This window comes from Phytophthora ramorum (genome assembly GCF_020800215.1).
Source record: "Phytophthora ramorum isolate Pr-102 chromosome Unknown Phyram_PR-102_s0011, whole genome shotgun sequence".
Taxonomy (NCBI): Eukaryota; Oomycota; class Peronosporomycetes; order Peronosporales; family Peronosporaceae; genus Phytophthora; species Phytophthora ramorum.
In genome coordinates this window covers 993947-1020965 of record NW_027150657.1, presented here as the reverse complement: position 1 = coordinate 1020965, position 27019 = coordinate 993947, and the positions used below count along the sequence as shown (strand labels likewise).

Here is a 27019-nt window from a genome sequence, read left to right as displayed (position 1 = left end):
CGCGAGTCTTTTGATCGAAGTTCACTGCAGGCGTCGGGGTTGTTGCAGTTGTTGGAGTTGGAGTTGGCAGAGTTGAAGTCGGGCTTGGAGTCGGACAAGTTGCAGGCAGATCAGGAGGAGCTAGAGCAACCAGGTTCCCGTACAGCCGCATACTTCCATCATAGCAAGCACCCGTGTTGATGTACTTGCTTCCAATAGCCATGACCTCCGCTTCGTCATCGTTGCAGGATGCTGTCGGGTACGAAGCAAATGTGACCGACTCGCCGAAGCTTGACAAGACGCGGAAACTGGTACCATCGACGCTACTGTAGCACAACCCGTCAGCCTTGTATACCACAGTTACTTTTTGTTTCTCGCAGTTTGTTCCATCTCTGTATTTCTCCATGATCAGGTACGACGAGCTGTCAAATTGTGCCTTGGCAAATGTAGCTACGTCCTCAATGCACGCGTGGTCTTGGTACAGTGCGTTTTCTGCCATGGATACCGCCTTGCATGATGAAGCTTCCTTTGAACAAGTCAGTTGTTTCTTTACCACGATCTGGACGGGAACTTGGGCGCAAGAACTGTCGTCGAACACCAGGACAGCGGAGTTGAGGGCGTTAGCAGAGTCTAGCCCTCCAATCGACAGTTTTCTACCACACATCCACCAATTGCAGCTTTCGAGCGAGCACAGCAACGGAATGACATCACAGCTGTCATACATACACATCGGCGAAATGAGCTGGTATTTCAACAGTGTAGCTGTGCTTTGGTCATTTTTGCAGACTGGGTCATAAAACGTTCTGAAAACGAGTGTACCGGCAGCATCGAGGGTGGCCCTGAAGCTCCTGTAGACGTTCGGCTTGGCGTGGCAATTGTCATCGGCTGCGTACGTTGTTATGAGCCCGGCGTTCATACAGTCCGAGCTAGAAAATCCTTGCTCGATCACGAACGGATTATCCACACCAAATACCGTGATAGCAAACGTGGAGTAGTCGTTGGTGCAGCTAGACATAGAAAAAAGAGAGTTCCCGATAGCTTCACAAGGAGCGTTCGCGGAGTCTTGTACGTTATGACACCCAATAGCGGGTATAAACGAAATCTGAGATGGAGTACCCGAACACTTGCTATCTTCGTAGATTGCGGTAGTAGTGAATACGCTCTGTGCGTTGACAAGAAGAAATTTCCTGTCTCCAGCTCCGCATCCACTTGATAAAAGTGTCGATCGATCCACCATGATCTCGGTGACTACGTTCATGCAATCAGCATCAGTGTACGTCGTAATTGTGACCGACCGGCCGAGCGTGAGTTTGTGACTCTCGTTCCCTGCTGCGTTGGGATAGCACTTCTCATCAAGTCTGTACACCCTGACATCCGTAACTGTATCCATCATCCCACACCACAGGTATTTCTCTACGACAAGGTGCGGATAATTGCCAAACGCTTCACTGATGACACCAATATCATCCCATCCGCCTGCGTAGTATTGCGTACAATCAGAAATGGTGCCATCCTGTACACACACGGGATCATAGTGATCGGTCTGAGACGTACAACCCAACTCGTTTGTAAATGACACGGAAACTGCAGGGGCAGAGCACGAGTTATCTTCATATTCAACGACGGCGGCATATTTTCCCGTTGGAGGTGTTCCACTGAGTCCGCCAACCGAAATATTTCTTGTACAAGAATAATACCAGGGGTTGCATTCTTGGCGCGAGCAAAGTGATGGCAGAAGATTGCAATCGTAATATCTACACGACTGGGCCATGAGGTCGGATTTGTAGAAGGTAGCTGCATCCCGATTGCTTGTGCACGCTGAGTCATAATACTTGTAAAAAGCGAGAGTACCTTGTGAATCGATCCGGGCCCGGAAGCTGGAGTAGTCCACAGCGTTATTGTGGCAGACGCCGTCCGCAGAGTACGCCGTCACAGACTCAACCCTATTGCACCAGCTGGAAGAGGCTTGTTCAATCACGAATGCGTTGGTCACGCCAAATGCCGTCGCAGTGAAATTATTATAGTCGTTGGTGCAATTAGACACAGAAAACAGCGAGTTGCCAAAAGCTTGACACGGTATGTTCTCAGGATCCGACGGTAAGTGGCACCCAAAGTCCCGTGAAAAAATGATCTGGGATGGAGTACCGGAGCACGTGTTGTCTTCGTAGATAGTGAAAGCGGTGAATACAGGCTGTGCATTCACGACGAAGAACTTTTTGTCGTTGTCAACACAGTTTCCAGACGAACTCTTAGTTAGCATCGATTGCTCCACTGTACTCGTAGAAGTCACATCAGTGCAGTTCACATCTGCATACGTTGTGATGGTCAAGGAGCGGCCTAGCATTAGTCTGTGGCTTGCAGTCTCTGCTGAATTTGGATAGCAATTGTCATCAAGTCTGTAGACCGTCACGTCCATAATCGCTTCTCGGATTCCACATCGCTCACTCACGTATCTCTCCACTACCAGATATGGATAATCTCCAAAAGCATCGCTGATGATCCCGATGTCATCCCAACCCCCTGGATAATATTGAGTGCAGTCGGAAACTGAGTACACGGTTCCGTCAGTCGCACAAACTGGAGCATAGTGATTGTTCTGAGGAGTACACGTCAGTTTGTTAGAAAGGGTCACTAAGACTGCGGGAGCAGAACAGGAGTCATTGCCATAGACTACGACAACAGTTTGTCTTCCCATCGATGGTATTCCACCCAATCCGCCGAGATACATTTTCCTACTACACCACCACCACATTTGGCAGTCTTCGACGGAGCACAACCTCGCCAGGTTTTCGCAGCTTTCATACATGCACAATGGCAACGTAAGTTGGTCTGTCGTCAATGTTGCTGTGTTTCTTCCGTTTATGCAGGCCGGATCGAAAAACTTTCGGAGAACGACCGTGTCAGCAGTGTCGAGAGTAACTAAGAAACTCGTGGAGCCATCCAGATCAGCGTGACAGATGCCGTCAGCTAAGTACATAGTCACCATACCAACGTTGCTACAATCCCTAACGAATGCCTCCTCGATCACAAAAGGATTGTTCGCGCCAAACGCCGTCGTAGCAAACACAGCATAGTCGTTAGTGCACCCAGACAACGAAAACAGCGAACCACCAACTGATTGGCATGGCTCGTCCTCATATTTGCGAGGATCACACCAAATTGTGGGTGTAAATGTCATCTGGGACGGAGTACCGGAACACGTGCTGTCCTCGTAGATGGCAACAACACTAAATGCAGTTTGTGCATCAGCAAGAAATAGCTTCACGTCACCCTTCCCACACCAACCAGATAGAATCGTCGATCGATCCACCGTGATCTCGGTGGCTACATTCATGCAATCAGCATCAGTGTACGTCGTAATTGTGACCGACCGGCCGAGCGTGAGTTTGTGGCTCTCGTTCCCTGCTGCGTTGGGATAGCACTTCTCATCAAGTCTGTACACCATAACATCGGTGATTGTATCCATGTAGCCACACCACACGTATTTTTCCACGATCAAATGGGGATAATTGCCAAACGCGTCCGTGATAACCCCGACATGGTCCCAGCCGCTTGCATGATACTGTGTGCAATCGGAAATCGACGACTTTGTTCCGTTACTCTCACAAAATGGGTCATAATGATCATTTTGTGGAGTACAGCTCAGTTCATTTGAAAATACCACAGACACTGCAGGAGTAGCACATGAGTTGTCTTCATACAAGGCAACAGCAGTATGTTCCCCCGTTGGCGCTCCGTTGAACCCTCCAATCGTAAGCCATCCGAAGATTTCATTTTTGTATAATGTTGTGGCGCAATGACCCGATGTGCAGGCTGAGTCGAAGAACTTCATGAAAACGAGCCGACCCTGGTCATTGAGTCCAGCCCTGAAGCTGGTGTTGTCGACAGGGTTAGTATGACAAACGCCATTTGCGGAGCCTGCATTCACGTACTGAGCGCTGCAACCCCAGCCGTAATATGCCTGCTCGATCATGAATGGGTTGTTCGGACCAAATGCTTTCGATGTGAAGTCGGTGTAGTCGTCAGGGCAACTCGACACCGAAAACGAGTTACCATATGCTTGGCACGATGTGTTTGCAGCATCGGACGGTAGTTGACACGAGTCAGGCGAAAATACGATCAGGGACGGAACCCCCGAGCACATGCTGTCTTCGTAGAAGGTGACGGCGGAGAGTCCATTGATGACCAAAAGTCGGAATGCCAACACGAAAGCGATCCCGGCGCCTGCGGAACTGCGGAGCCGGGTGAAGTTCATGCGTCTTGAGTTGAGGTTCGTTAGAGACGGAAGAGCACTGTACGAACGAGGGAGAATTCAGGAGTGAACTAAGTGGTGGGCTTGGACAACCATCCATATCTTGTTGAGATCTTCCTAAGATTTTGCTTCAAAGATGATACCGCACAATGCAACTGTGCCAACAAAACCTTGGTGCATCGAAAACGAAAACGATATTTTCAGGTTACAAATATATTCTAGGCCGTAAACGTAGAGTTGTTGCCGCTACGGTGGTGAGGCAGATTGGCTCGAAGGATGCGGCGCCAATCACGAGCTTCTTCGGCACTGCCAAGTCGCACGTGGAGCACTTGGTGCTGTGGCGAGTCCAACGTGATGCAAAGTTCCAGAGGCGGTGGAGCCATGGGCCTCCCCGCCGATGGCAGCGCAAGAGAACTACTTCGTCGACGGGCCTTCACACCCTCGACGTACCCTCTCCACCTTGGCACTTCGTACGGTTTGTCGCTGTTGTAGTACGACAGCATGGAGCCCTGCACGACGAAGAAGTAGCGGCGCCAAATGCCGAGGAACGAGCTCTTCCTCTCCATCCAGCCGCTCTTCGTGATCGGAATGGACAGTCGGTCGAACCGACAGAGTCCATCAGGGTCAAACGACGACATCCGCACAGTCACCTCTTCACTGGAACCGATCGACCATGAACGAGACTTGCGCCGTGCAGGAGTCTTCAATGCTCGCAGCCAGCGGTTGCGCTCTTGGGTGTCGTGCGCGCGAATGTCGATGACTTTCCCGCAGGCGCCGAACACCTTGAACCCGACTCGGTTGCTCCTGTCTGTATCGTCGATATGCGCCACTCGAATGACCCCTCGGGGCTGGCAACCATCACCGAAGTGGAAAAGGTTGCGCGAAGCCCAGGCGGAGGCTACCGACGCCTGCGCTTGCTTTAGAAACACTTCGGCTGGGAAACTCGTGAAGTAGGACAGCATGGTGCCGTCCAGACAGAAGTACCGGTGACGCCATCGGCCGAGTTTGGTGCCGCGCATCCACAGCCAACCGCAGAACTGGTCCTCCAGGGCCAAACTGCCGGACTCGAGTGGCGGTAGATCTCGAGATGTCTCGACGTACGTCATAGACGCCCACGTCGGTGGCTGTCCTCCTAGTGTCGTGACTTGGCAACGTGGAAACGAACTTTCGAGCTCGCGGTCGACTTCCGAGTTCGATGCGAAGGTCGATAGTGCTCGCATGGCACGCGTGTACGTCATTTTTCCTGGCTCGACGTGCTGTTCTTGAGCTATTGGAGGGCTGTACTCTGCACTGGTACCGTAGCTGCTAAAGCTTTGTTCTTCGAGACAGAGTTTCAAGAATGACGTAGACTTGAGAATAGCAAACAGGCGTGGGGCTGCACTTGGGGGGAGGGAGCACGCAACGTACACCAGTGCTAATCTTCAAACTGCTGCGCCACGGCATCCCATTTCGCTGGGACCGCTGGAGACGTGTTGCCGTTATCGACAAATAGCCCACTAAAAATACTGGGCAAGATGGCGGTGCGTTCTTCGAGAGACGTTCAACGGGCAGACAAAGACAAATGGAGAACGCTGCGACGATGAAGCGGGGCGTCCCTCGAGGGTTGTTCAATCCCAAGAGTTTATCTTTTGCCTGGCGAACTCGGCAGGGCTTTATAGCGTGAGACGATGCCCCTCGAAGAATGCTCCACTTGAGCAACTTCAAAGGTTCCCTAGTCGCGCACAGGGCAGTTGACATGGATACGAGGACTTGGTGGTGGTGTAAGGACATCCTCCCATACCAATCGCTGCTGTCTTGAAACCACTGATTGCTCTCATGCAACATACAGGAACTTGGCAGCAACAAGCCACTCATGCCAACCAGTTGTCACTCAAAACCACAACCATAACCACGTAACACCCCACATTGATTGAATATCTATACGCAGGTAAATGTGCATCACCTCTCAGCCATAGCTGGTAGAAATAAAATCCACAGGCGTCGCCGAGCGCCTAGCCAGTAGAGAATATTGTCAGTCAGAAGCACCTGTCTACGACGAATCAGTCGAACGGAGAGGAAACACCGTCACCACGCCGTGCAGCTCGCGATACGCGATCTGACGCCGGTCCAAGGACAGTTGAAGCGCCGTGAGGATGCGTGGCTTGCCATTGACCGAGTGGTGGCCTACCCCGCAAATCAGCAGGCAACGACGGATGCGATGAGCCTGGCAGTACTCCATCGCGTCACGAGCCACCCATAGAGCCTCCATCACGATCATTCCGTGTAGATCAATTGGACGCTGGTGCCTGTGGCACAACACAAACAAAACCACATTCTAGATGAAAGGTGCAGCAGGGACCGTTGGAAAAATCTGAGCACACTCACTTGAGATGCTCTTCGTGCTCCAGGAAAAAGTCGTGTGCCCACTGCCGTTGGGCCTCTCGGTGCTCGCGTCGCGCCTTACTCAGCCTGCATCACAAAATAGTCCACAGCGTGTTGTTAACCTCGGCTGAAGTGAGTGCGCTACCAGCGTAACATGAACCACTCACTCTCGAATACGGTCGCCGGCAAGAACATGTTGACCGCGCCTGAACGATGCCAGAACATCACAGTAGCGATTGCTGAGAGTCTCTCTCGCCGCATTGACCTTGTGCTTGCTAGAGACGAGAGTCCAGTTCTCAGCACGACGCGATCGGCGAGTGGTCTTAGCAGCAGAGAGCTCCTCTTCAGCATCCGCGGCGGCAGCGGCCATCTCCACTTCCTCGCTCACAGTCGGTGGAGGTAGATGCTTCTCGACTAGGGGCAAGTTGTATACCTCGCGGAGCGCTGCCTCTGTGGCATCCGAGCTACACCCATTCAAGAAGAATGTCTGTACACAAACAAAACCATTAGTCGGCCACTTCCTGCACCACGAAGAGCAAATCCTTGACTGAGGCGTACGGTCTCGATGACGCTACGATCAATGGAGGGCAGCAGTTTTTTGAGCCGTTCAAGCTTAAGCTGCGTCGTGATGCCGGACTCTTGGCGATCGTGCGGGGCCTGTTGATGATCCCACGCGTTGTACGCGGCCCTCCCTCTGTCTTTCGCCACGAGTCTCCGCGCAAGCAGCATCGGGTACGCTATCGGTGGAGGCGAAGGTTTCGGCGGGGGTCGTTGGTGTGGAGCTTGCTGCAGTTTCTGCTGTCTGCGTTGGTGTCTCTTCAGCTTCTTCTGCTGGGTCTTGCTGGCCGCCTCGAGCTGCGGGAACTGCCCCAACGACTCCACCTTGGGTCCGTTCACACTTAGCTCCCGTTGCTGCGCTGCTGCTCGGGCATCTGCGTTCACGACCGTCGCGTAGCTCTGCACATGATTCAGCGCTCGCAAATTGTGCAGCGCGTCCGCCGCCTTGTCCACATCATAGTTTTGACTGTCCAACACGTCCTCCACCACCTCCACCTTGTAGTCCGGGTACATTTCCAGCAGATGCTGCAGCGGGTGCATATCCTCGTCACTGTCCTCGTCACTGTCCTCTTCACTGTCTTCTTCATCGAGACTGAGCAATAATTGTTGCACGAACGCTCCGTTCGTGGCCAGAAGGTCCTCCCGTTCGTGCTCGGGCAACTGCTGCAGCGCCACTACAAAAGAGCTGTCGTCCTCCAGTCCCAGGCCGCTGCAGAGCTCTTTAAGCTGCAGTTGCGCGTGGCATTGGTGCTGCTCTTGATGTGTCTGCTGCTCTTGCTGACTCAACGTCCGGATGGCCACGAGACTCAGTACCTCGTCCACGGCGCGTGACACGTCCCCATCACACGATTGAAGAGCAGTTTGAACTTCTTGGCGCGTCACTTGGGGCGCCAGCTGGAACCCGTCGGCGTCGAACGTCGCGGCCATTTCCAGCACCAGGTCCACCTGCGCGGCGTCCTCTACTGCGTCCAATCGGGAGAGCGACAGCGCACGCAACATATCAGTGGAGAGAGGAGACGAAGGTGAAGAGGATGAAACGTCCAGTGTCGGCGGGGACCCCAGCATGACAAAAATGCAGCGACGTGAAGAGCGGCAACGAGGAAACTCTGCGTAAGGTGTCGACAATGCAACAAATATTTAGCGACCAAAACAACGTTTTTGTATAGGACTAATTTTGCTCATGACTATATTTAGTCCTAATTATTACTATGGAGTATTTGACCAAATCTGTGCATAATCACCAACATGGGCGACCGCGCAGACGGCCGCGTCGTCATGATTGTGCGGGCCAATTCTCCGCGCCGTGGCGGGGGCGACGGTCCTGGCGGCAGTCCAGGGGGAGGCAGTGACCCGATGGCGCTGAACCTGGGGGCTATGGAGGCGGACTGGCGGCAGCAGCAGTTCCAACGACAGCGCATGCAGCTGCTTAGTATGGCCATCTTCCTGTGCTTCCTCGTCCTGTTCTTCGACAATCGCGCGGGGGACGCGAGGAATGCACGGAACGGCAGGGGACAAACCGACGCCTCGGGCCGTAATCGCTACTCTCTACCCCAGAACGCGTTCAATGACACGGATAGGCTGCAGAAGGTGCACGAGCTCGAGTTGCTGCTGAAGGAGCAGGATGGCTACCGCCACAAGCAGCCACCGCTCAATGTGACGGGCATCTACTCGGGCACGTGGGACTCGCTGCTGGCCGAGGAATACGACGCGAATAAACCCGTGTACAAGGACATCATGTGAGGGACCAAAGTGGGGTTTCTCAGTTGACTGTGAGGGACTGATGGCTTTATTTTCTATTTATCTTGTAGTCCCTATTTGAAGGTGGACAGGGAGATTCAGTTGCAGCAATACACGCAGCCTGTGGAGGCGGGCCATACGTGGCTGTTCCTTAAGATGAAGACACCGGCGTCCAAGGAGCTGACGAAGGAGGTGGCGTACGTTACGGGGCAGTTGGTGATTTACGAGGAGCAGGCGTCCCTCGCAGCCACGATTTTGCCCGTGCAGGGCGTTTTCCTGAGGAAGATGGGCAAGCTGACGCTGTTTGGTAACAGTCCGGACTCGAGCGTGCAGATTTTGTATCGCAAGAGCGGCGTTGTGGCCAATACGACGAGTTTGGAGGAGACGACTGAGGCGCCTGCTGCGTCGGATGGGGTTGAAGAGGAGGAAGGAGAGGGCAAGGCCAATTTGGAGAGACTGCCGCGTCAACCACGAGCCGAATTGATGAACCTCGGAGTGCTGGATGGAGTCCCTGCAGTGGAGAACAGAGACGAATATGCTGCGATTGACATCTCGCCTCCGCGATACTCATACGTGTCGCGGTTCCGCAGCAGTGACTCGTTCAGCGACCAGTGTGTGAGCATCGTGGAGATGTCGCTTGTGAACGACACGAGCAAGCCCGCGCTCAAGGGTGGCGAGGACGACGAAGACGACGACGCGGCGACGGTGTTGCAGAAATCTATGCGCCACATGAAGTTGGAAGGCACTCTCGCTAGCGTGAACTGTGGTCTGTATCTGAAGCTGGACACCACGTTCCAGGAGGAGAACCTGAACGTGTTCTTCGCCAAGGCTTCTCGCTACGCTGTAATTATGACATTCATGGCCATGGCGGAGATTTATTTCCTGCTGCGGCAGCTGCAGATTTCAAGCACGCAGGCGACAGCGGCCAAGGTTTCACTGGTGACTATTGGACAGCAGGCTATTGTGGATTCGTACTTGTGCTTGGGCCACCTGACTGTGGGGATTGTGGCGCAAAACGTGTTTGCGGCGTTTGCGTCGGTTGCATTCGTGAAGCTCATCATCTTCTCGGTGTTTGAGATGAGGTATCTGCTGATTATTTGGAAAGCGCGGCGGCCGCAGGGGTTCTCGGAGGGCTGGCTCACGCTGCGTCGCGAGCTCACGACTCTCTACTCACGATTCTACCTGTCACTGCTTGCTGGTCTCTGTATTTTCTACAACTTCTCGGTACGATCCGCCCTGACGAGGTATTGCAATGATTATCTGCGTCACTAACTGTATTATGTTTGATAATGGTAGAACCACTTGCCCGTGCTGGTGTTTATCTGCTACTCGTTCTGGGTCCCGCAGATTGTGCACAACGTCCACCGGTGCGTTGCTGTAGTTGTTTATTGCATGGAATAACTTATTGCTGACAGTTCTTTTCGTTGGTGGCGAATTGTAGGGAGGTGCGGAATCCGTTCGATCTGGGGTACCTGTACGGCATCAGCGCGCTTCGCTTGTTCCTGCCGCTGTACTTCTACGGCTGTCCGGACAACTTCCTCACGGCCTTCCCGATGGTAAGATCATCATCATCTTGGGGGTTTCTGCGAACACCACCATCGCGAACGAAATATTACGTTTGGCAAATAATCGCGTCTGACGTTGCGATGTGACCACGTGTTGTGTTTGACAGTATGAAAGCAAGATCAACCCGCGTTTCTGCTACGTGTTGATGGCGTGGATGGGGCTGCAGGTCGGCATTCTGGCTCTGCAGCAGCGATTTGGTCCGAGGTTCTTCGTGCCTGCGCGGTTCCTGCCCGTGAAGTACAACTACGAGCGGCGCATTAACCTGCAGCAGTTGGCACTGCTCAAGGACGGCGACAACTCTATCGACTGCGTGATCTGCATGGTGGAGCTGGACATTGAAGCGCGCGACTACATGATCGCGCCTTGCGACCACATTTTCCACCGCGAGTGTCTCCAGGGCTGGATGCAGGTCAAGATGGAGTGTCCAACATGTCGACATGTTCTACCAGAGCCGTAGGCTGAGGCGAGCCCCCGTCGACGACTGTTCGCCTCTGCAGAGGAGGGCGGAACAAACAAACAGAACGCCGAGGGCATAAAACGGGGAGACGAGTGGAGGAGCATCATCCTAAGTCAAGTCTTCGGTGGCCGTCACGTCGTCACAATGAGCGACCTTGCAGAGAGCAACTTGGCGTAGGCGTCTCGTTGCCGCTGCTGGTTCATTCGACTTCGTTGCTCCTCGCGGCCGCTCTCGGGAGAACATACCGATGTAGTGTAGATGGTTTCGTCCTTCGAGGAAATACAGTCGTCAAGATATCTATGCATGACGCCCGCGCCTTTCACTCATGCTGGACTGCACTGCGTTACGCTCGACCTCGAAAAGTGTACACATGATGTGATCGCCCGATGAGTGTCATGCTGTGTATTAGCTGTCCAACGAGTTGCAGTCCCTGCTGTCCCACACCAGTCAGTGGTTCTGGTTCTCCTTCGGTGTGCGGCGGATATGCACCGGGCTCTCGTAAAGTCGAGCAGATAACTCGGCCGATCAGATGTACAGTCCACAACAAAGAGTTCAGCGCTGTACTTGGTTTTTGTATGGGTGGGATGGCGAAACTCATCATTTCAGGGGCGTAATCAGCGTTTGGTCCGGCCTTTGTATCGCTTGGTGGTGCCGGAGCGATCCCAGCGCTCCGTCTGCATCCGAGCCTGCACGTCAAGTCCCCATTGCGCTGACGACTCCTCCCTCTGCTCCCACACCGAGGCGCTGAGACTCGTGTCCACATTTGGTGTTTGCGGCTCACTCCGCTCACGTGACAGCTCGTGTCCACTAGGATGGAAGCGAGCGATGGCGGGCACCTGCTGCAGATCCCAACATGACCGAAGCCGCACTAGCGGAGCACGGACGCGGACCGACCGTCGCGCTCATGACTCGAAGGAGGGCGTCGGCCCCCCCAGCGCAACTGCCGACAGAAGCAGTTAGTGCTTCAACTGGTTCCGCGTCCCAGGCGAAACGACGGAGCAAGAGCACTGCGAACAGCGAGAATGTTAGTGGAGATAGCAATGAAGTCAAACCGGCAGCACGCGGCGCTGCAAAGGCAGGAGGCAGTCATCAGCCACTGAACCAGAGTCACCCTGAGGACGCGTGTCGGTATCCGAACAAACGCTGCTACAACAAACGAGCGGTCAAGAACAACGGCGAGCTGCACAAGTTTTGCGATATGCACCGCGACTCGGCCAACCGGTATCAGCGGAAACTGGAGCAGCGGCTCAAGGAGAAGCGGATACAGTCGCGGATGCGTGCGCTGCAGGCGCAACAAGCACAAGCGCATGCTCAGGCCCAAGCGCAAGCTCAGATGGCGCATGCTCAAGCTCAAGGACACACACCGTTTGGCGTGGGTGATCCTCCACTCATGGGGACGTCAAATCCGATGCTAGTCAGCCCGTTTCCTGGTATGGAGGTGTACGGTGGGGTAGCTGCGTATGCGTCGAGCGATCCGATGGAGGAGGTGAGTGGATTGACGGCCCCAACCGTTCCGTTTCCGGATACTTTGGCGGCAGCAGTACCTGGGGTAAATACATCAGCAGGACTATGGGCACAAGAAGACGAGTACGAGCCGTTCCAGCATCCAGTTCAGCTTCAGATCGAAGACCTCGATTGCCTCAACCTCCTCTTTCGCGAATCGTGACGGCGTCAATTTGCTCCCCAGACAAAAGGCCGACGCCGAACCGAGCTGCAATACCCACGACTCAAATATGATGTTACTGCGTGAAGGCTAAGCAGCGAGAAATGGCCCAAACTCGATGAGTGGTGAGTACGGAGTCACAATTTGAATGCACTTCGAAGAGGTCGCTTCACAGGAACCGACAGTACACAAATCAAGACAGCAATAACAAGCAAAATTGGCCTGGCCTCCAGCGTCAGCGAAGTAAGCTGTAGAGGATGAATTGTTACAACGCTGCTCGGCACCACAAAGTCAACCCCCGAAAGTTATCAATAATAGTAATAGAAAGTATAGGTGCAGACGGCGATGCAAGCTGTCAGGAAAATGGTTTTGATTTTTCGGGCTGTTTATGAGGCGAAACTTGAGCGTTGGCCGTGCCTGCGTTGCATTACTCCTGCAGTCTGCTGCATTACTGTGTTGATCCGTACAGGCGCGACAAGATATCGTCAATGTACTGGACGGACTTGCCAGCAATGACCATTTTCATAATGGCATCATAACGCTGATTGAGTACGTCTTCCGCAAAACATGAGTTGATGACATCATATCTGGGCAAAAATCCCAGGACGCCAGCAGCAGCAGCACCACGTGCACCCACTGCGAACGGTAGCGAAGGTGCGGGGTCTTTCAGTGTCCACAGCATCGACGAAGAAATCGGATCAGTGAGTTGGCGTTTACAGACGATACCATCTTCGATATGTTCTACCTGTTCTCCACTGGTGGCGAACTTGATGATAAACGCATTTCTATCTGCGAGCTCAAGACGGAACTTCTGCTCGTCCTCAATTTCAGTTCCATCAAAAAGGCACAACATACCTTCGCCATAACCATCGTCGTCCACCGTCAGATAAAGCTTATTGCGCCTGGATTGGATCGCCACAGTCCCGTCATCGTTGCGGATTAGTTTGATGCAAGCGTCGTCTCCACCAGAAACCTTTGAGAGTGTAGCCTTGGTGTCGATTGGGTTAAACAAAGTGTTCCCTGTTTTCGTCTGCAATAGCATGGGCTTGCCAAATACCAGATCTCCTGGAGCCATGACTGTTGTTACCACTAACGAGAAAGCGAAAGTGAAAAGAATTCCATGAGCGCCACAGCTTAGCCTCAGCACCTCTCCGAGCAAAAGCTCTGCGAGCACCACAGGAACCTTTTTCGAGAAATATCTTGCAAGTCAATGACACATCCAAAAACCTGTGACGTGTGAGAAATTCTCACACGTCACATACCCGCTTGAGTGTCTGGTCACTGCCTCGTCACTCTTTCGAAACCACTTGTCTTCTCTATGGCCGCCTCTTCATTCCAAGATGGAGGAACCCGACGCTTCCGTGCTGGCGCCGCTGCCCTTCGTACTGGGCTTGTGCTCGCTCTCGGAGCTGCGCAGCCTCTCGCTCGTGTCCCGCGATGTGTCCTGCGCGTGTGATTCCGAGTGGCGTCTGCGCACACTCGCGCGCTTTGGAGAGTTGCGCTTCGCCACGAGCCAATGGCGCCGCTGCTTCCTGCTGCGCTCCCAGTTCCGACGCAAGGCCGTGGAGCGCGTCACAGCCCGGGTTTACGTCATGAATAACCGGGGGGAAACCCGTTTCTTCCCCGTGGAAAGAGGCACCTCTCTAATGTGCTCGCGAGAGAGAGCGGTGGTCTATAACCGTTGCAAGCGGATGTTCGACCTCTCATTAAGAATAAACAGGTCCATCCAGGAGATCTCGGCGCTTATCGGCATGGTGTCTGTGGACGAAGCTCGAGGACTTTTAAATGAACATATCAGTCTAATGGCGTCCGTTGCAGCATTGAGAAACTCGCTTAACTTCGAGAGCGAACTGTTCCAGATCTTCCCGGCGCCGGTGCTCCTGGACACGAATTCACTGCTGAGAGTGACCCACAAATTCCAGGAAGAAGAAGACGCCGAGTTCTTGCAGTCGTCGCTCATGATGATGCAGGTCTGGGCGTCCATTGACGGACTCATTTATCGCCCGTTGGCGCCACCAGCTACGATCCAGCAGACGCCGGACCTGGTAGAGGAGACGGAGCACACGATGACGTACGCGTCGTTGAAGCTGCATGAGCTGTCGGGGATGACCATCAGCATTGATGACAATACGCTGAGATACAGGCTGCAGGGAGATGAATTGTGTGTGAATGCTCTGGTGAGCAACACGTACTTGCTGTACCTCTTCAACCCGCTGCAGTACCGTCCGTTGGATTGGACGTTTAACGCCATTCTACAAGTCGGAGACGTGAGGTATACTCTGCCCGTGCAAAGAGAAGGAGTGTTCCTGAATACCACGTCGTACGCGCTGAGAGTGTTTCTTTCGTACGGAAAACTGCCAGAGAAACCTCCACTGCTGAATGCAGCGACGATCGGAGATCAGGAACAGGAGATTGATTCGGTTGAAGTGGCAGGAGCGGCGGCATCTGCAGCGACTCCGTCGACAGGTGGCGCACGTGGATCGGAGAATAGTGAACCGCTGGAAATCCCGTACGACGGACAACGCGAGATTTTCGCGTTCTACTTGACAGCTACCAACCGTATTTCCAACAAGACGTGCGTCGTTGTTTCCAAAGCTGCGTGCCTCTCGCTACTGCCGGCAGCGAGCAGTGTGTCAGCTACTGAACAGCGTGTCAAACAAATGAGTATTGCGTCCTCCTCATCGTGGTCGGAGGATGAGGGAGATGCAGTTGAAACGTCCACAACCTCGGGTACAACAGTGCCACCGCTGGAACGCCATGTCCACCTCCCATTCGACGGCATGATTTGCTACTGTTTTGCTCCAAGCTGCCGCTTGCAGTATGTAGAATTTGCTGTCGGCTTTGAGCCGTTGATGCACCTACTTGGTGTCGCCGACTTCCTTCCTGAGACTGTAGCGGCTACGTAGCCTATCCGACCGATCCTCGCGCCATATGAACAGAAGTTACTAAGCTAAACGACTGTGACTTCCTTATTGATATTTAACCAAAAAGTAAAAAATATGTAAAGCATGCAATCCACTTCTTTGCCGAGCGGCTGCTTTAACTGTGTTTCTTAGTGTGAACAGCATGTTGGCGTCTACGTCTGAAAATAACAAGAGCAATCACAGCGATCACAACGAGCACCGCGATATTGGTGTATCGTTTCGCCTTCTTGAATATCCGCATCATAATGCGAACGGGAATCGGTGGCGGGTAATATGGAGTCACTGGGGGCGTGCGCTCCGGGTGGCAAGTGTCGAACTCGACTAACTTGCCCTTGTAGATGTTCATACCCCGGTAGTAGATGCACACACGACCGTCCTTGCCTCCTTCATCCGTAATATCCATCACTGCGTATTGACCCGGGCCGGGGAAAGCACCGTGGCTATAGGGTCCTCCCTTGACCGAGCCTGGCCGTCCCAGTGCCGCAGCGTGCAGTACCGTTAGGTTACCCGGGCTGTGGCTGCCGTCATCCACAGCCAGCATGTGTGCGTCGCCACTAACAATCACTATCGGTACCCACTTGTTCAAGCCGTGTGCCTTGATGAAATTCACGAGCTCCTGCTGCTCATGCACGAAGTGCCCCCACTTTCGCTCGTCGTCCAGCCATGGCATGGTATTCACCCAAATGATAAGTCGAATGTTCGGATCACCCGTTGCATGCATCAGTTCAGACTTGAACCACGCCTTCTGCTTCTTGCCCAGCACGGTCTTCGTCGGAGCAGCAGGTGCCGTATTCGGTGTTCTAGCTGATCGCAGGTCCGTGAAAATATAGCGCACCCTACCAATCGTAAAAGCTTGGTGCACCGTGTTCGTACGTGAACGTCCTACCAGTGGGTAATGCGGCACAAACTCTCGATATGCTTGGACCGACGCGTTTCTTCCAGGAGCAGTGGAATCACTATTATCCGGGCCAAAATCATGGTCGTCCCACATGTACGCAAACGGCACGTCCATCGCCAGCATGGCCTGTCCTGCGGGTGACGCAAATATCGAGTCGTACCCATCTCGAAACGCCGCAACATTGTTCACCACCAAATTATGATAATGAAGATCTCCCGTATGCATGAAGAGCAACGCCTCTTCCTTCTTAATCTCCTCAAACACCTACAAAAACACCAAAAACAACCCACCTCTCAATAGGAATAATACAAATCATCCGTAAAAAATCTCGTCCCTTACCGTTGGATCTGAATGTTCATCAGCACAGGAAGCGAAGGCCACTCGGTAATTGAAAGGTGTCCCTTCTTCTTTGGGCGTCGTAAAGCTCCCAGTCCTCACAATTTCACCAGTCTGAAGTAACGTCAACTCATAGCGATATTTTCTATCACTATGTGGGAGCTCCGACAGTTCGCACTGCTTGACATTGGGTGTATCATAGGCCGAGGGACTTGTCACCTCTCCATCACCAGCTTCGCCCCCATCCACTCCAAAGCACGTGGCAATTGCAGAATGAGGTTTCTCGCCAGCCAGCAGCTCCGGGAACGCGTACAGCACAAAGTCGGAATCGAGACAAGTGTAACCCTCTCGTAGCCCAAACTTGAAAGTGATAGAACGTGACGTCAACGCGCCACTCCACAGCCACAACACGTCTGAAGGTTGACAAGGGTCTTCTACAGCTTGAAGAGAGACAGGGAGAGTGGCCATACACGCTGTAAACAGCAAAAAGAGCGTCGCGGCGAAGCGCCTGGAGCGCGTCATCGTCGACTCGAAAGTATCTTTGAAAATGAAATGTAACCTAGGTTACGATGAGTTATGTTGCGATAATGTTAGCGCAACTTAGACACCTGTCGGTCCTGTTGCTCTTGCTGGCAACGTGAGTGAGACTGACGAGGCCTGGACGAGGTCTAGAGCTTCAGTTACATGGCTCCGAATATGTGCTGGTTCTTCTCGAAGAAACCCCGGAGTTGGGTACGGACCTGCGAAGATAACCAAGTGGAAGTGAGAGATGGCTACATTTGGCAAAAAGCACGTGACGTACTGCTTCCATCTCTGGTTCAACGATGATCTGGTCAACTCGGAAGTAGAATCGGAAGACGTGCTCCAATGCCTCCGTCATGACAGCGAGGCGGCGACAAAGACGCTGAAACTGCAGGCAAAAGTGGTTAGTGGCGGTTCTACAGCTTCAAAATTGACAGTCCACCTCTTGTCGCTTGACTGCAATTTCGCGCATCGTATCACCAGCCTTCGACTTAGCTTGATAGCCACGAGTCCGGTTTGATAGCCCTGTACGCAACGCCTGGAGCTGTCCAACTCGTCAGTTAGTTAGCGATACGAGTGCAGCACGGTAAAGTACGGAAGACTTACTCGTTTTTCGGCCACATTCACTTGGTGTCGAAGTTGTTCACGCACTTCCAGCTTCTTCTGCACATATAGGAAGGTGAAATAATGCCCACCAGCTTCACTCTAGACACTCACCTCGAAGAGCTGAAGCTGAGCGAGCTTTCTGCTGATTTGCTTGGCCATCACTTGCTCGAGGTCATCCTACACAAAAGCAGTCACTGAGTCCAAGCTAGCAGCGCTCAAGTTCAAATACTACTTACCTTCAGCCCTTCAATGACCGCACAACCCTCGGACAAGCTTGCTGCTAAGTTAGTCGTTGATGTGACTGATGAATTCACCAGCGATGGCCACGTTTGTGTCAGAGTCTTCGTGTCGGTGTGAAGACGGTCGAGTCCCCATTGAAGCTGCTTGCGGTGCTCATCAAGCTCCTCCATGTGCTTTTTCAGCTGCGTAAACCCCGTCTTTAGTCGCCTGTAGCGCGCTTCACCAACTTCAGACGCGGTGAGCATCATGGTTGCTCCACTGCCGCCAGTTTCTCCGTGGGCGTTGCGACGCAACGTGCGAATAGCCTTCGAGATGATCCGTGAGATTCTTTCTGCCATCGCTGTTCGCTCAGGTGGAGCAGTCAAAATCCCAGACCCGTCGCTATTCGATCCTCTCTCGTGACGCTCCTCGTCTTCAAGTCGAGCGATAGCATCGTCGACGTGACTGGGTGCTAGGCGCAACAACTGCTCCAAGTCTGTCTGCGTTGCCACGAGTTGGGTACCGGGTGGTGCTGGCAAGGACAGCAATGCTTCAGCGTCTATTGTATGAGTTGTAGCCAGCAGTTTGCGCTTGGGCGTTGTCACCATCGCGAGCGACGACGGCATCGGCTCGCTCTCCATCTTGGCTTGTTCCAGCCACGCACTTTCCGAAGTGACCTAGGAACTGCAAGCCAACTGAATCAAAACGAACAAGTAGACAGGTCAGTTCACACGACATTGACTTAGGCAAACAAGAACCCTATCGATAACGGTAGAGCCCCGCTACGATTATTTGCAATACTCCTCCAGAAAACTGAAGTGCGTCGCCACCTCATCGACAGGTAGACGCAGCTGCATGGCTAGAGCCTCAACTTTACTCCGATTCGACGCATATTTCACGTTATCTCCAGATACTGACGATAGACGCCGTAAAGCGTCAGCGTGGTCTCGACACCAGCTCTGGGCCTTCTCAGCGATGTTTCGCATCTCTTGGCGACTGCGCTCGAGCGCTTTAGCTGTTAGTGGCTGCCGGTCTCGGCTCAATCGCACGTTGGCTTGCTCTCGTGGCGAGTAGTTCTTCTTGATAAATGGGTGCTCGAGAAGACGGGCAGCAGGAGGCCGGTACATCGGATTCTTCTGCAGACATTGGTCCAGGAAGTCGCAGAGTTCGGGGGAAAAGTGATCTCCATAGTCCTTGAGACACGGTGATGGTTTCTCTTGCACGGCATGCACAACACCCCAGTAGCCATCCTTAGTTGGAACTGGCAGCTTACCGATGGCGCAAGCCATGACCGCTAAGCCGAAAGACCAGATATCCGACGGGTACGAATACATGCCGCCGCTGATTCTTTCGGGCGCCATGTACCTGCCAGCAACAGAACAGAGTTGTCTGTCAGATCTGACAAACGAACCGGGATAACGCGCTTCGAGCACTTACAGAAGCGTGCCCGTGAACGTCGTCGCCTTGGCCAAAGTACTCTCAAGGTCTCGGGAAATGCCAAAGTCCGATATCTACGAGCAACGTCAAGGTTAGGCAAGGAGTCACTGGTGGACGAAGTAAAAATGCCGACTTACCTTCACTTGTCCTCGGTAGTTGATGAGCATGTTGCTGAGCTTGATGTCTCGATGCAGCTGATGGTGTTCGTGCAAGAAGGCTAGGCCCTTTAATCCGCACGCTGCGACGTTCGCGATCTCCTTTTCTGACAGGCAGCCAGCGTTCCCCTCTTCGCCCTCAGTAGCAGACTGCACATAGTCTTCAAGTGATCCGCCGTCCATGTACTCAAGCACGATAGACACGGAGCCAACCTCTGGGTTTGTGTACGCGTCGTAGAAAACCACAAGTTCTCCACATGCTGCTTGTGCAGCCGATGATTCTCCAGTCGAAGAGCAGGGGAATGCTGCCGTAGCAAGCGGCACAAAATTCACGTAAAGCGACTTGAGCTCGCGCACCATTTGGTGGCGCTTCTTCTGGTCGTACACCCGGATGACCTTCACAGCTACCAGTCTGAACGTTGGCATATACAACGCCTTATACACCTTCCCGCCCGCTCCATGACCTAACTCCTCCAACAGCAGCAAATAATCCCTCGTGCTGATTGCTTCTGCTGCCGACACCGTCTTCTTCGAGTCGACTTGCCGCTGAGGGTTCGCAAATGGAGCGTTCGCAATGCCGCGCGTCTACATTCCTCAAAACACAAGTCAGCTTAACAGCTCATTGTACCAACCAGCCAAAACATCAGTCTCAAGTCCGTACGTCGATCTCGAATCCTTGAGTTTGCAGTCTTCCCGTGGCCGAGAAGTCGAACGACGCAGCCACCGTCTTCTCCTCCTTCTTCACCTGTGCAATATCCAGCCCCAAATTACTCGAAGTCTGTCTCCCTCCTGTGGTCTTCTTCGGAGCCGAGATGGCTCCTCGATCTTCACCAACATCAATCTTCAACTGTCCCAGTCCCAAGGGCTGCAAAATCGTCGCACGTCGTGGTGGAGGCTTCGCTGCCACTGGCTCAACATTAACTCGTAAATCCAGTCCAATACGCCGCATCGAGTTGCTTGCACGTTGAACTGGCGGTGAAGGGACCGGCATAGGCGATTTGTTCTCCTCTTTCACGGAAATCTGGAGCTTCTGCACCTCTCTCTGCAACTTCTTCTTATGTCCGCGGCTCACCCCCGTAGCTGCGTCCAGGAACGTGTCCAGCCCCTCCGAGCTCAGTAAAGTTGCTCCAGTGAGGCGTTGGCGCTGTGCCTCCTGCACAAACAGCTCGAGGTCGTGGGTTTCCAACCATTGACACACGTCGCAGATTTTCCAGTTAGCGATGGAACTTTCAGGCTCCTCGTCGACTTTTTCGAGGTCTGACGGTTCGGTTCTCTTGCTCATGATCTGTACGCGCTGGTGCAATTGCAGTTTCCCCTTGCGGTGTCTGTGGGCGTCGCACTGGGCGCAGTACACGAGGCCGCAGTCGTCGCAGGTCACTTGGCCCGGTCTCTGCTCGCACTCGTCGCATTCCGACGGCGGAGAGAGGTGGCTGGCCTGGTTGCTGGACAGATCCAGCGCTAAGAGCTTGTCCATGCCCACGACGGAGCCGTACAGGCAGGTGTCGGCGGCAAGCGGGGGGCTCTTCATGCTCGCAAGTATCTTTTCGGAATGGCGTGTTAGGAAAACGTGGAAAATTCGGGATACGACATGCGGATTTGGGGAATTTGCTTCCATTTTCCTTGGAAATTTAGACGATTTACTTGAAATTGAAAGTGGACATTATTTTTCTGGGCAGACATTTACAGATGAAAATACGCAGAACTACGGGAAACGGTGGTCTGGGGAGCGCTGGTGGTAGTGACGACCGTCGCTGGCGAAGATCCTCGGTGGTGGCGACTCCCAGAGCCAATCCGGGAACATGATCTTCAGTCGGGCCTCCGTTTCATCCTCGACCGGGACAGTGATCGGCGGGGGCCCTGCTGTAGGAGTTGGGGTTGGAGTCCAGGTCTGTGGTGCAGGAGTCGTCGTGGGTGGGGTGTTGATCTCTGTTGCCAGAGGCATCTTGCTGGTCCGGAAAATTTTGTTGTCAACGCACGTTCCAGTGTTGACATTCCAACTGTCGAGCACGAACACAAACGCGTCTTGGTACTGGCAGGACGAGGTCGGGTATGTTGTTATAACGACAGCGCCGTCGGATTTCTGCGTGAATGCGAAGTATTTTCCGTCGTTCGGACTGAAATGGCACTTGCCGTCGGCTGCATACATCGTGACGTTGTTTTCCACTTGGCAGTTGGTGCCATTCGCGTAGTTTTCCACGGTCAGATATGGGGTGGATCCGAATTTCGACTCGACAAAGTCGTCCATGTTCTCAATGCACTCACGTGCTTGATATACTGCATTCGGTCCAGCAAACAGAGTGTCACACGCAGGAGCAGAGGGAGAAGTACACAGCAATGTACTTGTGACCGAAAGAACGGTAGGAATCACAGCACAGAAACTATCTTCGTAGACCACAACTGCAGTCTTCTTTCTGAGTGCCAGTGGGGCTCCCAGCCCCCCCACAGCGTATCGGCGACTACAACCGAACCAGAAATCACAATCTCGATGCACGCACGGCGATGATGAGAGGGTCTGGCTGTCCAAACTGGTATCAGTAGCCACGATGTTGCATTCCAGATCCGAATACATCGTGATGGTTGCCGTGCTATCAGCCATGTTGATAATAGCTCGGAAACTCGTCGAGCCGTCCGCGCTGGTATGGCATGAACCATCAGCCGAGTATACCGTCACGAGCTCCACATCGTTGCACCACGGATTTCGGAAATCTTCCACAATAACGTACGGACTGTTCATACCGAACGCAGTCGCCGAGTAGTCAAAGAAGTCGCCCGCGCAGCCCGAAGCCGAGAAGTGCGAATCATCATCAGCCTGGCACGGCGCGTCGGTGGTACCCAAACACTTGAAATCTTGCGAAAACCTGATCTGCGTCGGCGTGGTCGAGCACGTGTCGTCGTCATAACTAGCAACGGCGGTGAAGTTGGGCTGGACCCCACCAATGAAAACCGTCATTTCATCGACACAAAACCCGTATCGATTCGCACCGATGGATGATTGTCGGACTGTGGTCGTGGTCGCTACGTTTGTGCAAGTTGCATCGCTGTACGTCGTGATAATAGCCGAGTGGCTCAGCGTAAGTTTGTGGCTTGTTGTGCCTGCTGCGTTAGCGTAGCAGTTTTCGTCCAGCCGGTACAAGGTGGCCCTTGCGATCGAGTCGTATTGGCCGCATCGGCCCGAAACATACGTCTCCACGCCCAGGTACGAGTATCCGTTGAACGCTTCTCTGACAAGTCCAACGTCATCCCAACCCCCTCTGTTGTAGTTGGTACAGTCCGACACACTGTACGCAGCTCCATCTTCAACACAGATGGGGTCGTAGTGGTTGGCTTGTGGTGTGCATGTGAGCGAGCTCGTTAGTGTCACGGACACAGCGGGCGCCGAGCACGAGCTGTTATCGTACACAACAACAGCAGTCTTGCGGCCCTGAGCTGAAGGCCCTCCCAGCCCCCCCACAGCGTATCGGCGACTACAACCGAACCAGAAATCACAATCTCGATGCACGCACGGCGATGATGAGAGGGTCTGGCTGTCCAAACTGGTATCAGTAGCCACGATGTTGCATTCCAGATCCGAATACATCGTGATGGTTGCCGTGCTATCAGCCATGTTGATAATAGCTCGGAAACTCGTCGAGCCGTCCGCGCTGGTATGGCATGAACCATCAGCCGAGTATACCGTCACGAGCTCCACATCGTTGCACCACGGATTTCGGAAATCTTCCACAATAACGTACGGACTGTTCATACCGAACGCAGTCGCCGAATAGTCAAAGAAGTCGCCCGCGCAGCCCGAAGCCGAGAAGTGCGAACCATCATCAGCCTGGCACGGCGCGTCGGTGGTACCCAAACACTTGAAATCTTGCGAAAACCTGATCTGCGTCGGCGTGGTCGAGCACGTGTCGTCGTCATAACTAGCAACGGCGGTGAAGTTGGGCTGGACCCCACCAATGAAAACCGTCATTTCATCGACACAAAACCCGTATCGATTCGCACCGATGGATGATTGTCGGACTGTGGTCGTGGTCGCTACGTTTGTGCAAGTTGCATCGCTGTACGTCGTGATAATAGCCGAGTGGCTCAGCGTAAGTTTGTGGCTTGTTGTGCCTGCTGCGTTAGCGTAGCAGTTTTCGTCCAGCCGGTACAAGGTGGCCCTTGCGATCGAGTCGTATTGGCCGCATCGGCCCGAAACATACGTCTCCACGCCCAGGTACGAGTATCCGTTGAACGCTTCTCTGACAAGTCCAACGTCATCCCAACCCCCTCTGTTGTAGTTGGTACAGTCCGACACACTGTACGCAGCTCCATCTTCAACACAGATGGGGTCGTAGTGGTTGGCTTGTGGTGTGCATGTGAGCGAGCTCGTTAGTGTCACGGACACAGCGGGCGCCGAGCACGAGCTGTTATCGTACACAACAACAGCAGTCTTGCGGCCCTGAGCTGAAGGCCCTCCCAGCCCCCCCACAGCGTATCGGCGACTACAACCGAACCAGAAATCACAATCTCGACGCACGCACGGCGATGATGAGAGGGTCTGGCTGTCCAAGCTGGTATCAGTAGCCACGATGTTGCACTCCAGATCCGAATACATCGTGATGGTTGCCGTGCTATCAGCCATGTTGATAAAAGCTCGGAAACTCGTCGAGCCGTCCGCGTTGGTATGGCATGAACCATCAGCCGAGTATACCGTCACGAGCTCCACATCGTTGCACCACGGATTTCGGAAATCCTCCACAATAACGTATGGACTGTTCATACCAAACGCAGTCGCCGAGTAGTCAAAGAAGTCGCCCGCGCAGCCCGAAGCCGAGAAGTGCGAACCATCATCAGCCTGGCACGGCGCGTCGGTGGTACTCAAACACTTGAAATCTTGCGAAAACCTGATCTGCGTCGGCGTGGTCGAGCACGTGTCATCGTCATAACTAGCAACGGCGGTGAAGTTGGGCTGGACCCCACCAATGAAAACCGTCATTTCATCGACACAAATACCGAATCGATTCGCACCGATGGATGATTGTCGGACTGTGGTCGTGGTCGCTACGTTTGTGCAAGTTGCATCGCTGTACGTCGTGATAATAGCCGAGTGGCTCAGCGTAAGTTTGTGGCTTGTTGTGCCTGCTGCGTTAGCGTAGCAGTTTTCGTCCAGCCGGTACAAGGTGGCCCTTGCGATCGAGTCGTATTGGCCGCATCGGCCCGAAACATACGTCTCCACGCCCAGGTACGAGTATCCGTTGAACGCTTCTCTGACAAGTCCAACGTCATCCCAACCCCCTCTGTTGTAGTTGGTACAGTCCGACACACTGTACGCAGCTCCATCTTCAACACAGATGGGGTCGTAGTGGTTGGCTTGTGGTGTACATGTGAGCGAGCTCGTTAGTGTCACGGAGACAGCGGGCGCCGAGCACGAGCTGTTATCGTACACAACAACAGCAGTCTTGAGGCCGTTGGCGCGCTGTAGGATGAAGCCTACCCCAAAGAAGAATTGGAGCCAACCATGAGATCTCATGTCCGTCGCGTTGACTTGAGAGGAACTTGTGAAGTGAAGAATTGCGGGGGGCTACGACTCGTAGCCTACGAGGCCAGCCACTCAGTCCTGCGATCTTCTCCCGTGCCGTTTGAGGACCGATTTTAATGGAAGAAGACCTCATGGTCCGCGACTCATGGTGAAAGATCTCGCCGCCCAATGTTGGCAACAAACAAAAGATAAAATCTTATCCGGATATAACCAAATCATCCGGATAAGTAGATTCTGCGACGCGTACATCCTATTTTGGCATCATCTTCCGTCACTCTGATCCACTCGCCATGGTGCTCGCTCTGTTGCTCGCGACGGTATCTGCCGGAACGCCTGCGGCCTTCGAAGACGGCATGCTCTACTCAACTGCTATACCGTCGTCTTCGCTATCCCCTCGCGGTTTCTGGACGCTTCTCGGCGTTTTGGTTGTCGCGTTATTGGTCTTTTCGTTCGCACTCGCCAACGTGGTGGCCTGGTGTCTGCAATTACGTCGCGAGCGCCGCATCCGGCGCAAAACGGAGCAGTTAGCGGCGAAATCCAAGGAATGTGGGGCTGCGTCCGTGCCCGTGACCATTTTAACGGGCTTTTTAGGCGCCGGGAAGACCACTTTACTCAACAGGATCCTCTTGACAGAAGACCAGCTACCATACAAGATTATGGTGCTGGAGAACGAGCTGGGGGCTGTGAGCATCGACCACAGACTGTTACAGGCTGGTGGTAAGGAGATGGACGGCATCTACGTGCTGCAGAACAGCTGCATGTGCTGTACGGCACGAGGAGGCAAGGGCAAAGGAGGAGATGAGCTCGAACGGATCCTTGACTACCTGCTGCAGTTGGTGCAGGAGCAGAGCTTCGACTACCTGGTGGTGGAGACCACGGGTTTGGCTGACCCAGGACCTATTATCGAGACGTTCTTGAGACTCCGAGCGTCCAGGTTCCGACTGGATGCCATCGTGACGATGGTGGACGCCAAGGCGACGCAGAGGTACTGGAAGGAAGAGAAGGGGTTCTATGAATTCCCCATTGAACTGCAACGTCAAGCGCTGTATGCAGACATTGTGGTGCTAAACAAAGTGGATGTGGCCACGAAAGACGAGTGCAAGAGACTGGAGGACGCGCTGACGGGAATTAACGAGGAAGCCTCGGTGTGTAGCTGCGTGAACGCCAACGTGGACCTGGACACGATCTTGAACGTGAAAACGTTCGACGCAGTGCGTTTCAACGCGCAGAACAAGGCAGTTAATGGCGATAAGCGCAGCGTGCGGGCACGAGGCCAGCATACAGGAGGAATCAGCACGGTGCACTTTGAGGTCGAGCGCGATGTGGACGTCGCTGCGTTTGGCGAGTGGCTTTCCGAGGTGGTAACGCGATATGTGAAGGGGGCTGACGTCTTGCGAGTGAAGGGCGTTCTCTCCGTGGCTGGAGACGCTGAGGATCGCCGTTGTGTCGTGCAAGGAGTGCTTGATACGTACACGATCGCCCCAGGATCGCCGTGGGAGGCTGGAGAGCAGCGTGTTTCGCGTCTTGTATTCATCGGTCAAGGTTTCGACCGTGCTGAGCTTGAGCGCGGCTTCCAGAGCTGCCTGGTGGGCGACAGTAGCGTTGAAAGTGAGTCCAAGAAGGAGCGGTGAATCCGCAAGTACTCCATTTTGATAGTGAGAGGTGACGATCTGCAAGATTGCAACAGATACACCGAAGCCCGAATGCGGTCCCACCTTCAGTAAGTGAATTTATCAGTCGCATTAGCTTCTTACCGCGAGACTAGCAAGCTCGCAGATAAGTGACGCCAACGTTTTCGCCGTTGATATGTGTTGATACCTCACACATCTACCACTTTTGC

The 27019-nt window shown here is 53.6% G+C and overlaps 11 protein-coding genes across 11 annotated transcripts; 4 read left to right on the top strand and 7 right to left on the bottom strand.

Annotated features, from left to right (window-relative positions):
- Positions 1–4449: 4449 nt before the first annotated feature.
- On the bottom strand, positions 4450–5469 carry KRP23_11159 (uncharacterized protein; the record flags this gene model as incomplete). The annotated part of the gene is made up of 1 exon (XM_067881685.1): positions 4450–5469. One exon carries the CDS (start codon positions 5467–5469, stop codon positions 4450–4452), a length of 1020 nt encoding a protein of 339 aa, XP_067740971.1.
- A 791-nt stretch (positions 5470–6260) lies between these two features.
- On the bottom strand, positions 6261–8215 carry KRP23_11158 (uncharacterized protein; the record flags this gene model as incomplete). Its single annotated transcript, XM_067881684.1, has 4 exons — positions 6261–6516; positions 6596–6679; positions 6760–7079; positions 7151–8215. 4 exons carry the CDS (start codon positions 8213–8215, stop codon positions 6261–6263), a joined length of 1725 nt encoding a protein of 574 aa, XP_067740970.1.
- A 180-nt stretch (positions 8216–8395) lies between these two features.
- Positions 8396–10910, top strand: KRP23_11157 (Transmembrane E3 ubiquitin-protein ligase FLY1; the record flags this gene model as incomplete). The annotated part of the gene is made up of 5 exons (XM_067881683.1): positions 8396–8886; positions 8959–10111; positions 10184–10254; positions 10329–10443; positions 10560–10910. 5 exons carry the CDS (start codon positions 8396–8398, stop codon positions 10908–10910), a joined length of 2181 nt encoding a protein of 726 aa, XP_067740969.1.
- Positions 10911–11763: 853 nt separating this feature from the next.
- On the top strand, positions 11764–12576 carry KRP23_11156 (uncharacterized protein; the record flags this gene model as incomplete). The annotated part of the gene is made up of 1 exon (XM_067881682.1): positions 11764–12576. The coding sequence occupies one exon, from the start codon at positions 11764–11766 to the stop codon at positions 12574–12576; it is 813 nt and encodes a 270-aa protein (XP_067740968.1).
- Positions 12577–13021: 445 nt separating this feature from the next.
- Positions 13022–13648, bottom strand: KRP23_11155 (uncharacterized protein; the record flags this gene model as incomplete). Its single annotated transcript, XM_067881681.1, has 1 exon — positions 13022–13648. The coding sequence occupies one exon, from the start codon at positions 13646–13648 to the stop codon at positions 13022–13024; it is 627 nt and encodes a 208-aa protein (XP_067740967.1).
- A 265-nt stretch (positions 13649–13913) lies between these two features.
- KRP23_11154 (uncharacterized protein) lies at positions 13914–15479 on the top strand (the record flags this gene model as incomplete). Its single annotated transcript, XM_067881680.1, has 1 exon — positions 13914–15479. The coding sequence occupies one exon, from the start codon at positions 13914–13916 to the stop codon at positions 15477–15479; it is 1566 nt and encodes a 521-aa protein (XP_067740966.1).
- Positions 15480–15612: 133 nt separating this feature from the next.
- On the bottom strand, positions 15613–17253 carry KRP23_11153 (Alkaline phosphatase D; the record flags this gene model as incomplete). Its single annotated transcript, XM_067881679.1, has 2 exons — positions 15613–16659; positions 16735–17253. The coding sequence occupies 2 exons, from the start codon at positions 17251–17253 to the stop codon at positions 15613–15615; spliced, it is 1566 nt and encodes a 521-aa protein (XP_067740965.1).
- A 158-nt stretch (positions 17254–17411) lies between these two features.
- On the bottom strand, positions 17412–18719 carry KRP23_11152 (uncharacterized protein; the record flags this gene model as incomplete). The annotated part of the gene is made up of 6 exons (XM_067881678.1): positions 17412–17471; positions 17534–17641; positions 17696–17797; positions 17860–17916; positions 17971–18036; positions 18096–18719. The coding sequence occupies 6 exons, from the start codon at positions 18717–18719 to the stop codon at positions 17412–17414; spliced, it is 1017 nt and encodes a 338-aa protein (XP_067740964.1).
- Positions 18720–18866: 147 nt separating this feature from the next.
- KRP23_11151 (Mitogen-activated protein kinase kinase 3) lies at positions 18867–21198 on the bottom strand (the record flags this gene model as incomplete). Its single annotated transcript, XM_067881677.1, has 4 exons — positions 18867–19443; positions 19516–19589; positions 19653–20255; positions 20332–21198. The coding sequence occupies 4 exons, from the start codon at positions 21196–21198 to the stop codon at positions 18867–18869; spliced, it is 2121 nt and encodes a 706-aa protein (XP_067740963.1).
- Positions 21199–21372: 174 nt separating this feature from the next.
- Positions 21373–25170, bottom strand: KRP23_11150 (uncharacterized protein; the record flags this gene model as incomplete). The annotated part of the gene is made up of 1 exon (XM_067881673.1): positions 21373–25170. The coding sequence occupies one exon, from the start codon at positions 25168–25170 to the stop codon at positions 21373–21375; it is 3798 nt and encodes a 1265-aa protein (XP_067740962.1).
- Positions 25171–25469: 299 nt separating this feature from the next.
- KRP23_11149 (COBW domain-containing protein 1) lies at positions 25470–26810 on the top strand (the record flags this gene model as incomplete). Its single annotated transcript, XM_067881672.1, has 1 exon — positions 25470–26810. The coding sequence occupies one exon, from the start codon at positions 25470–25472 to the stop codon at positions 26808–26810; it is 1341 nt and encodes a 446-aa protein (XP_067740961.1).
- Between the last annotated feature and the right edge of the window lie 209 nt (positions 26811–27019).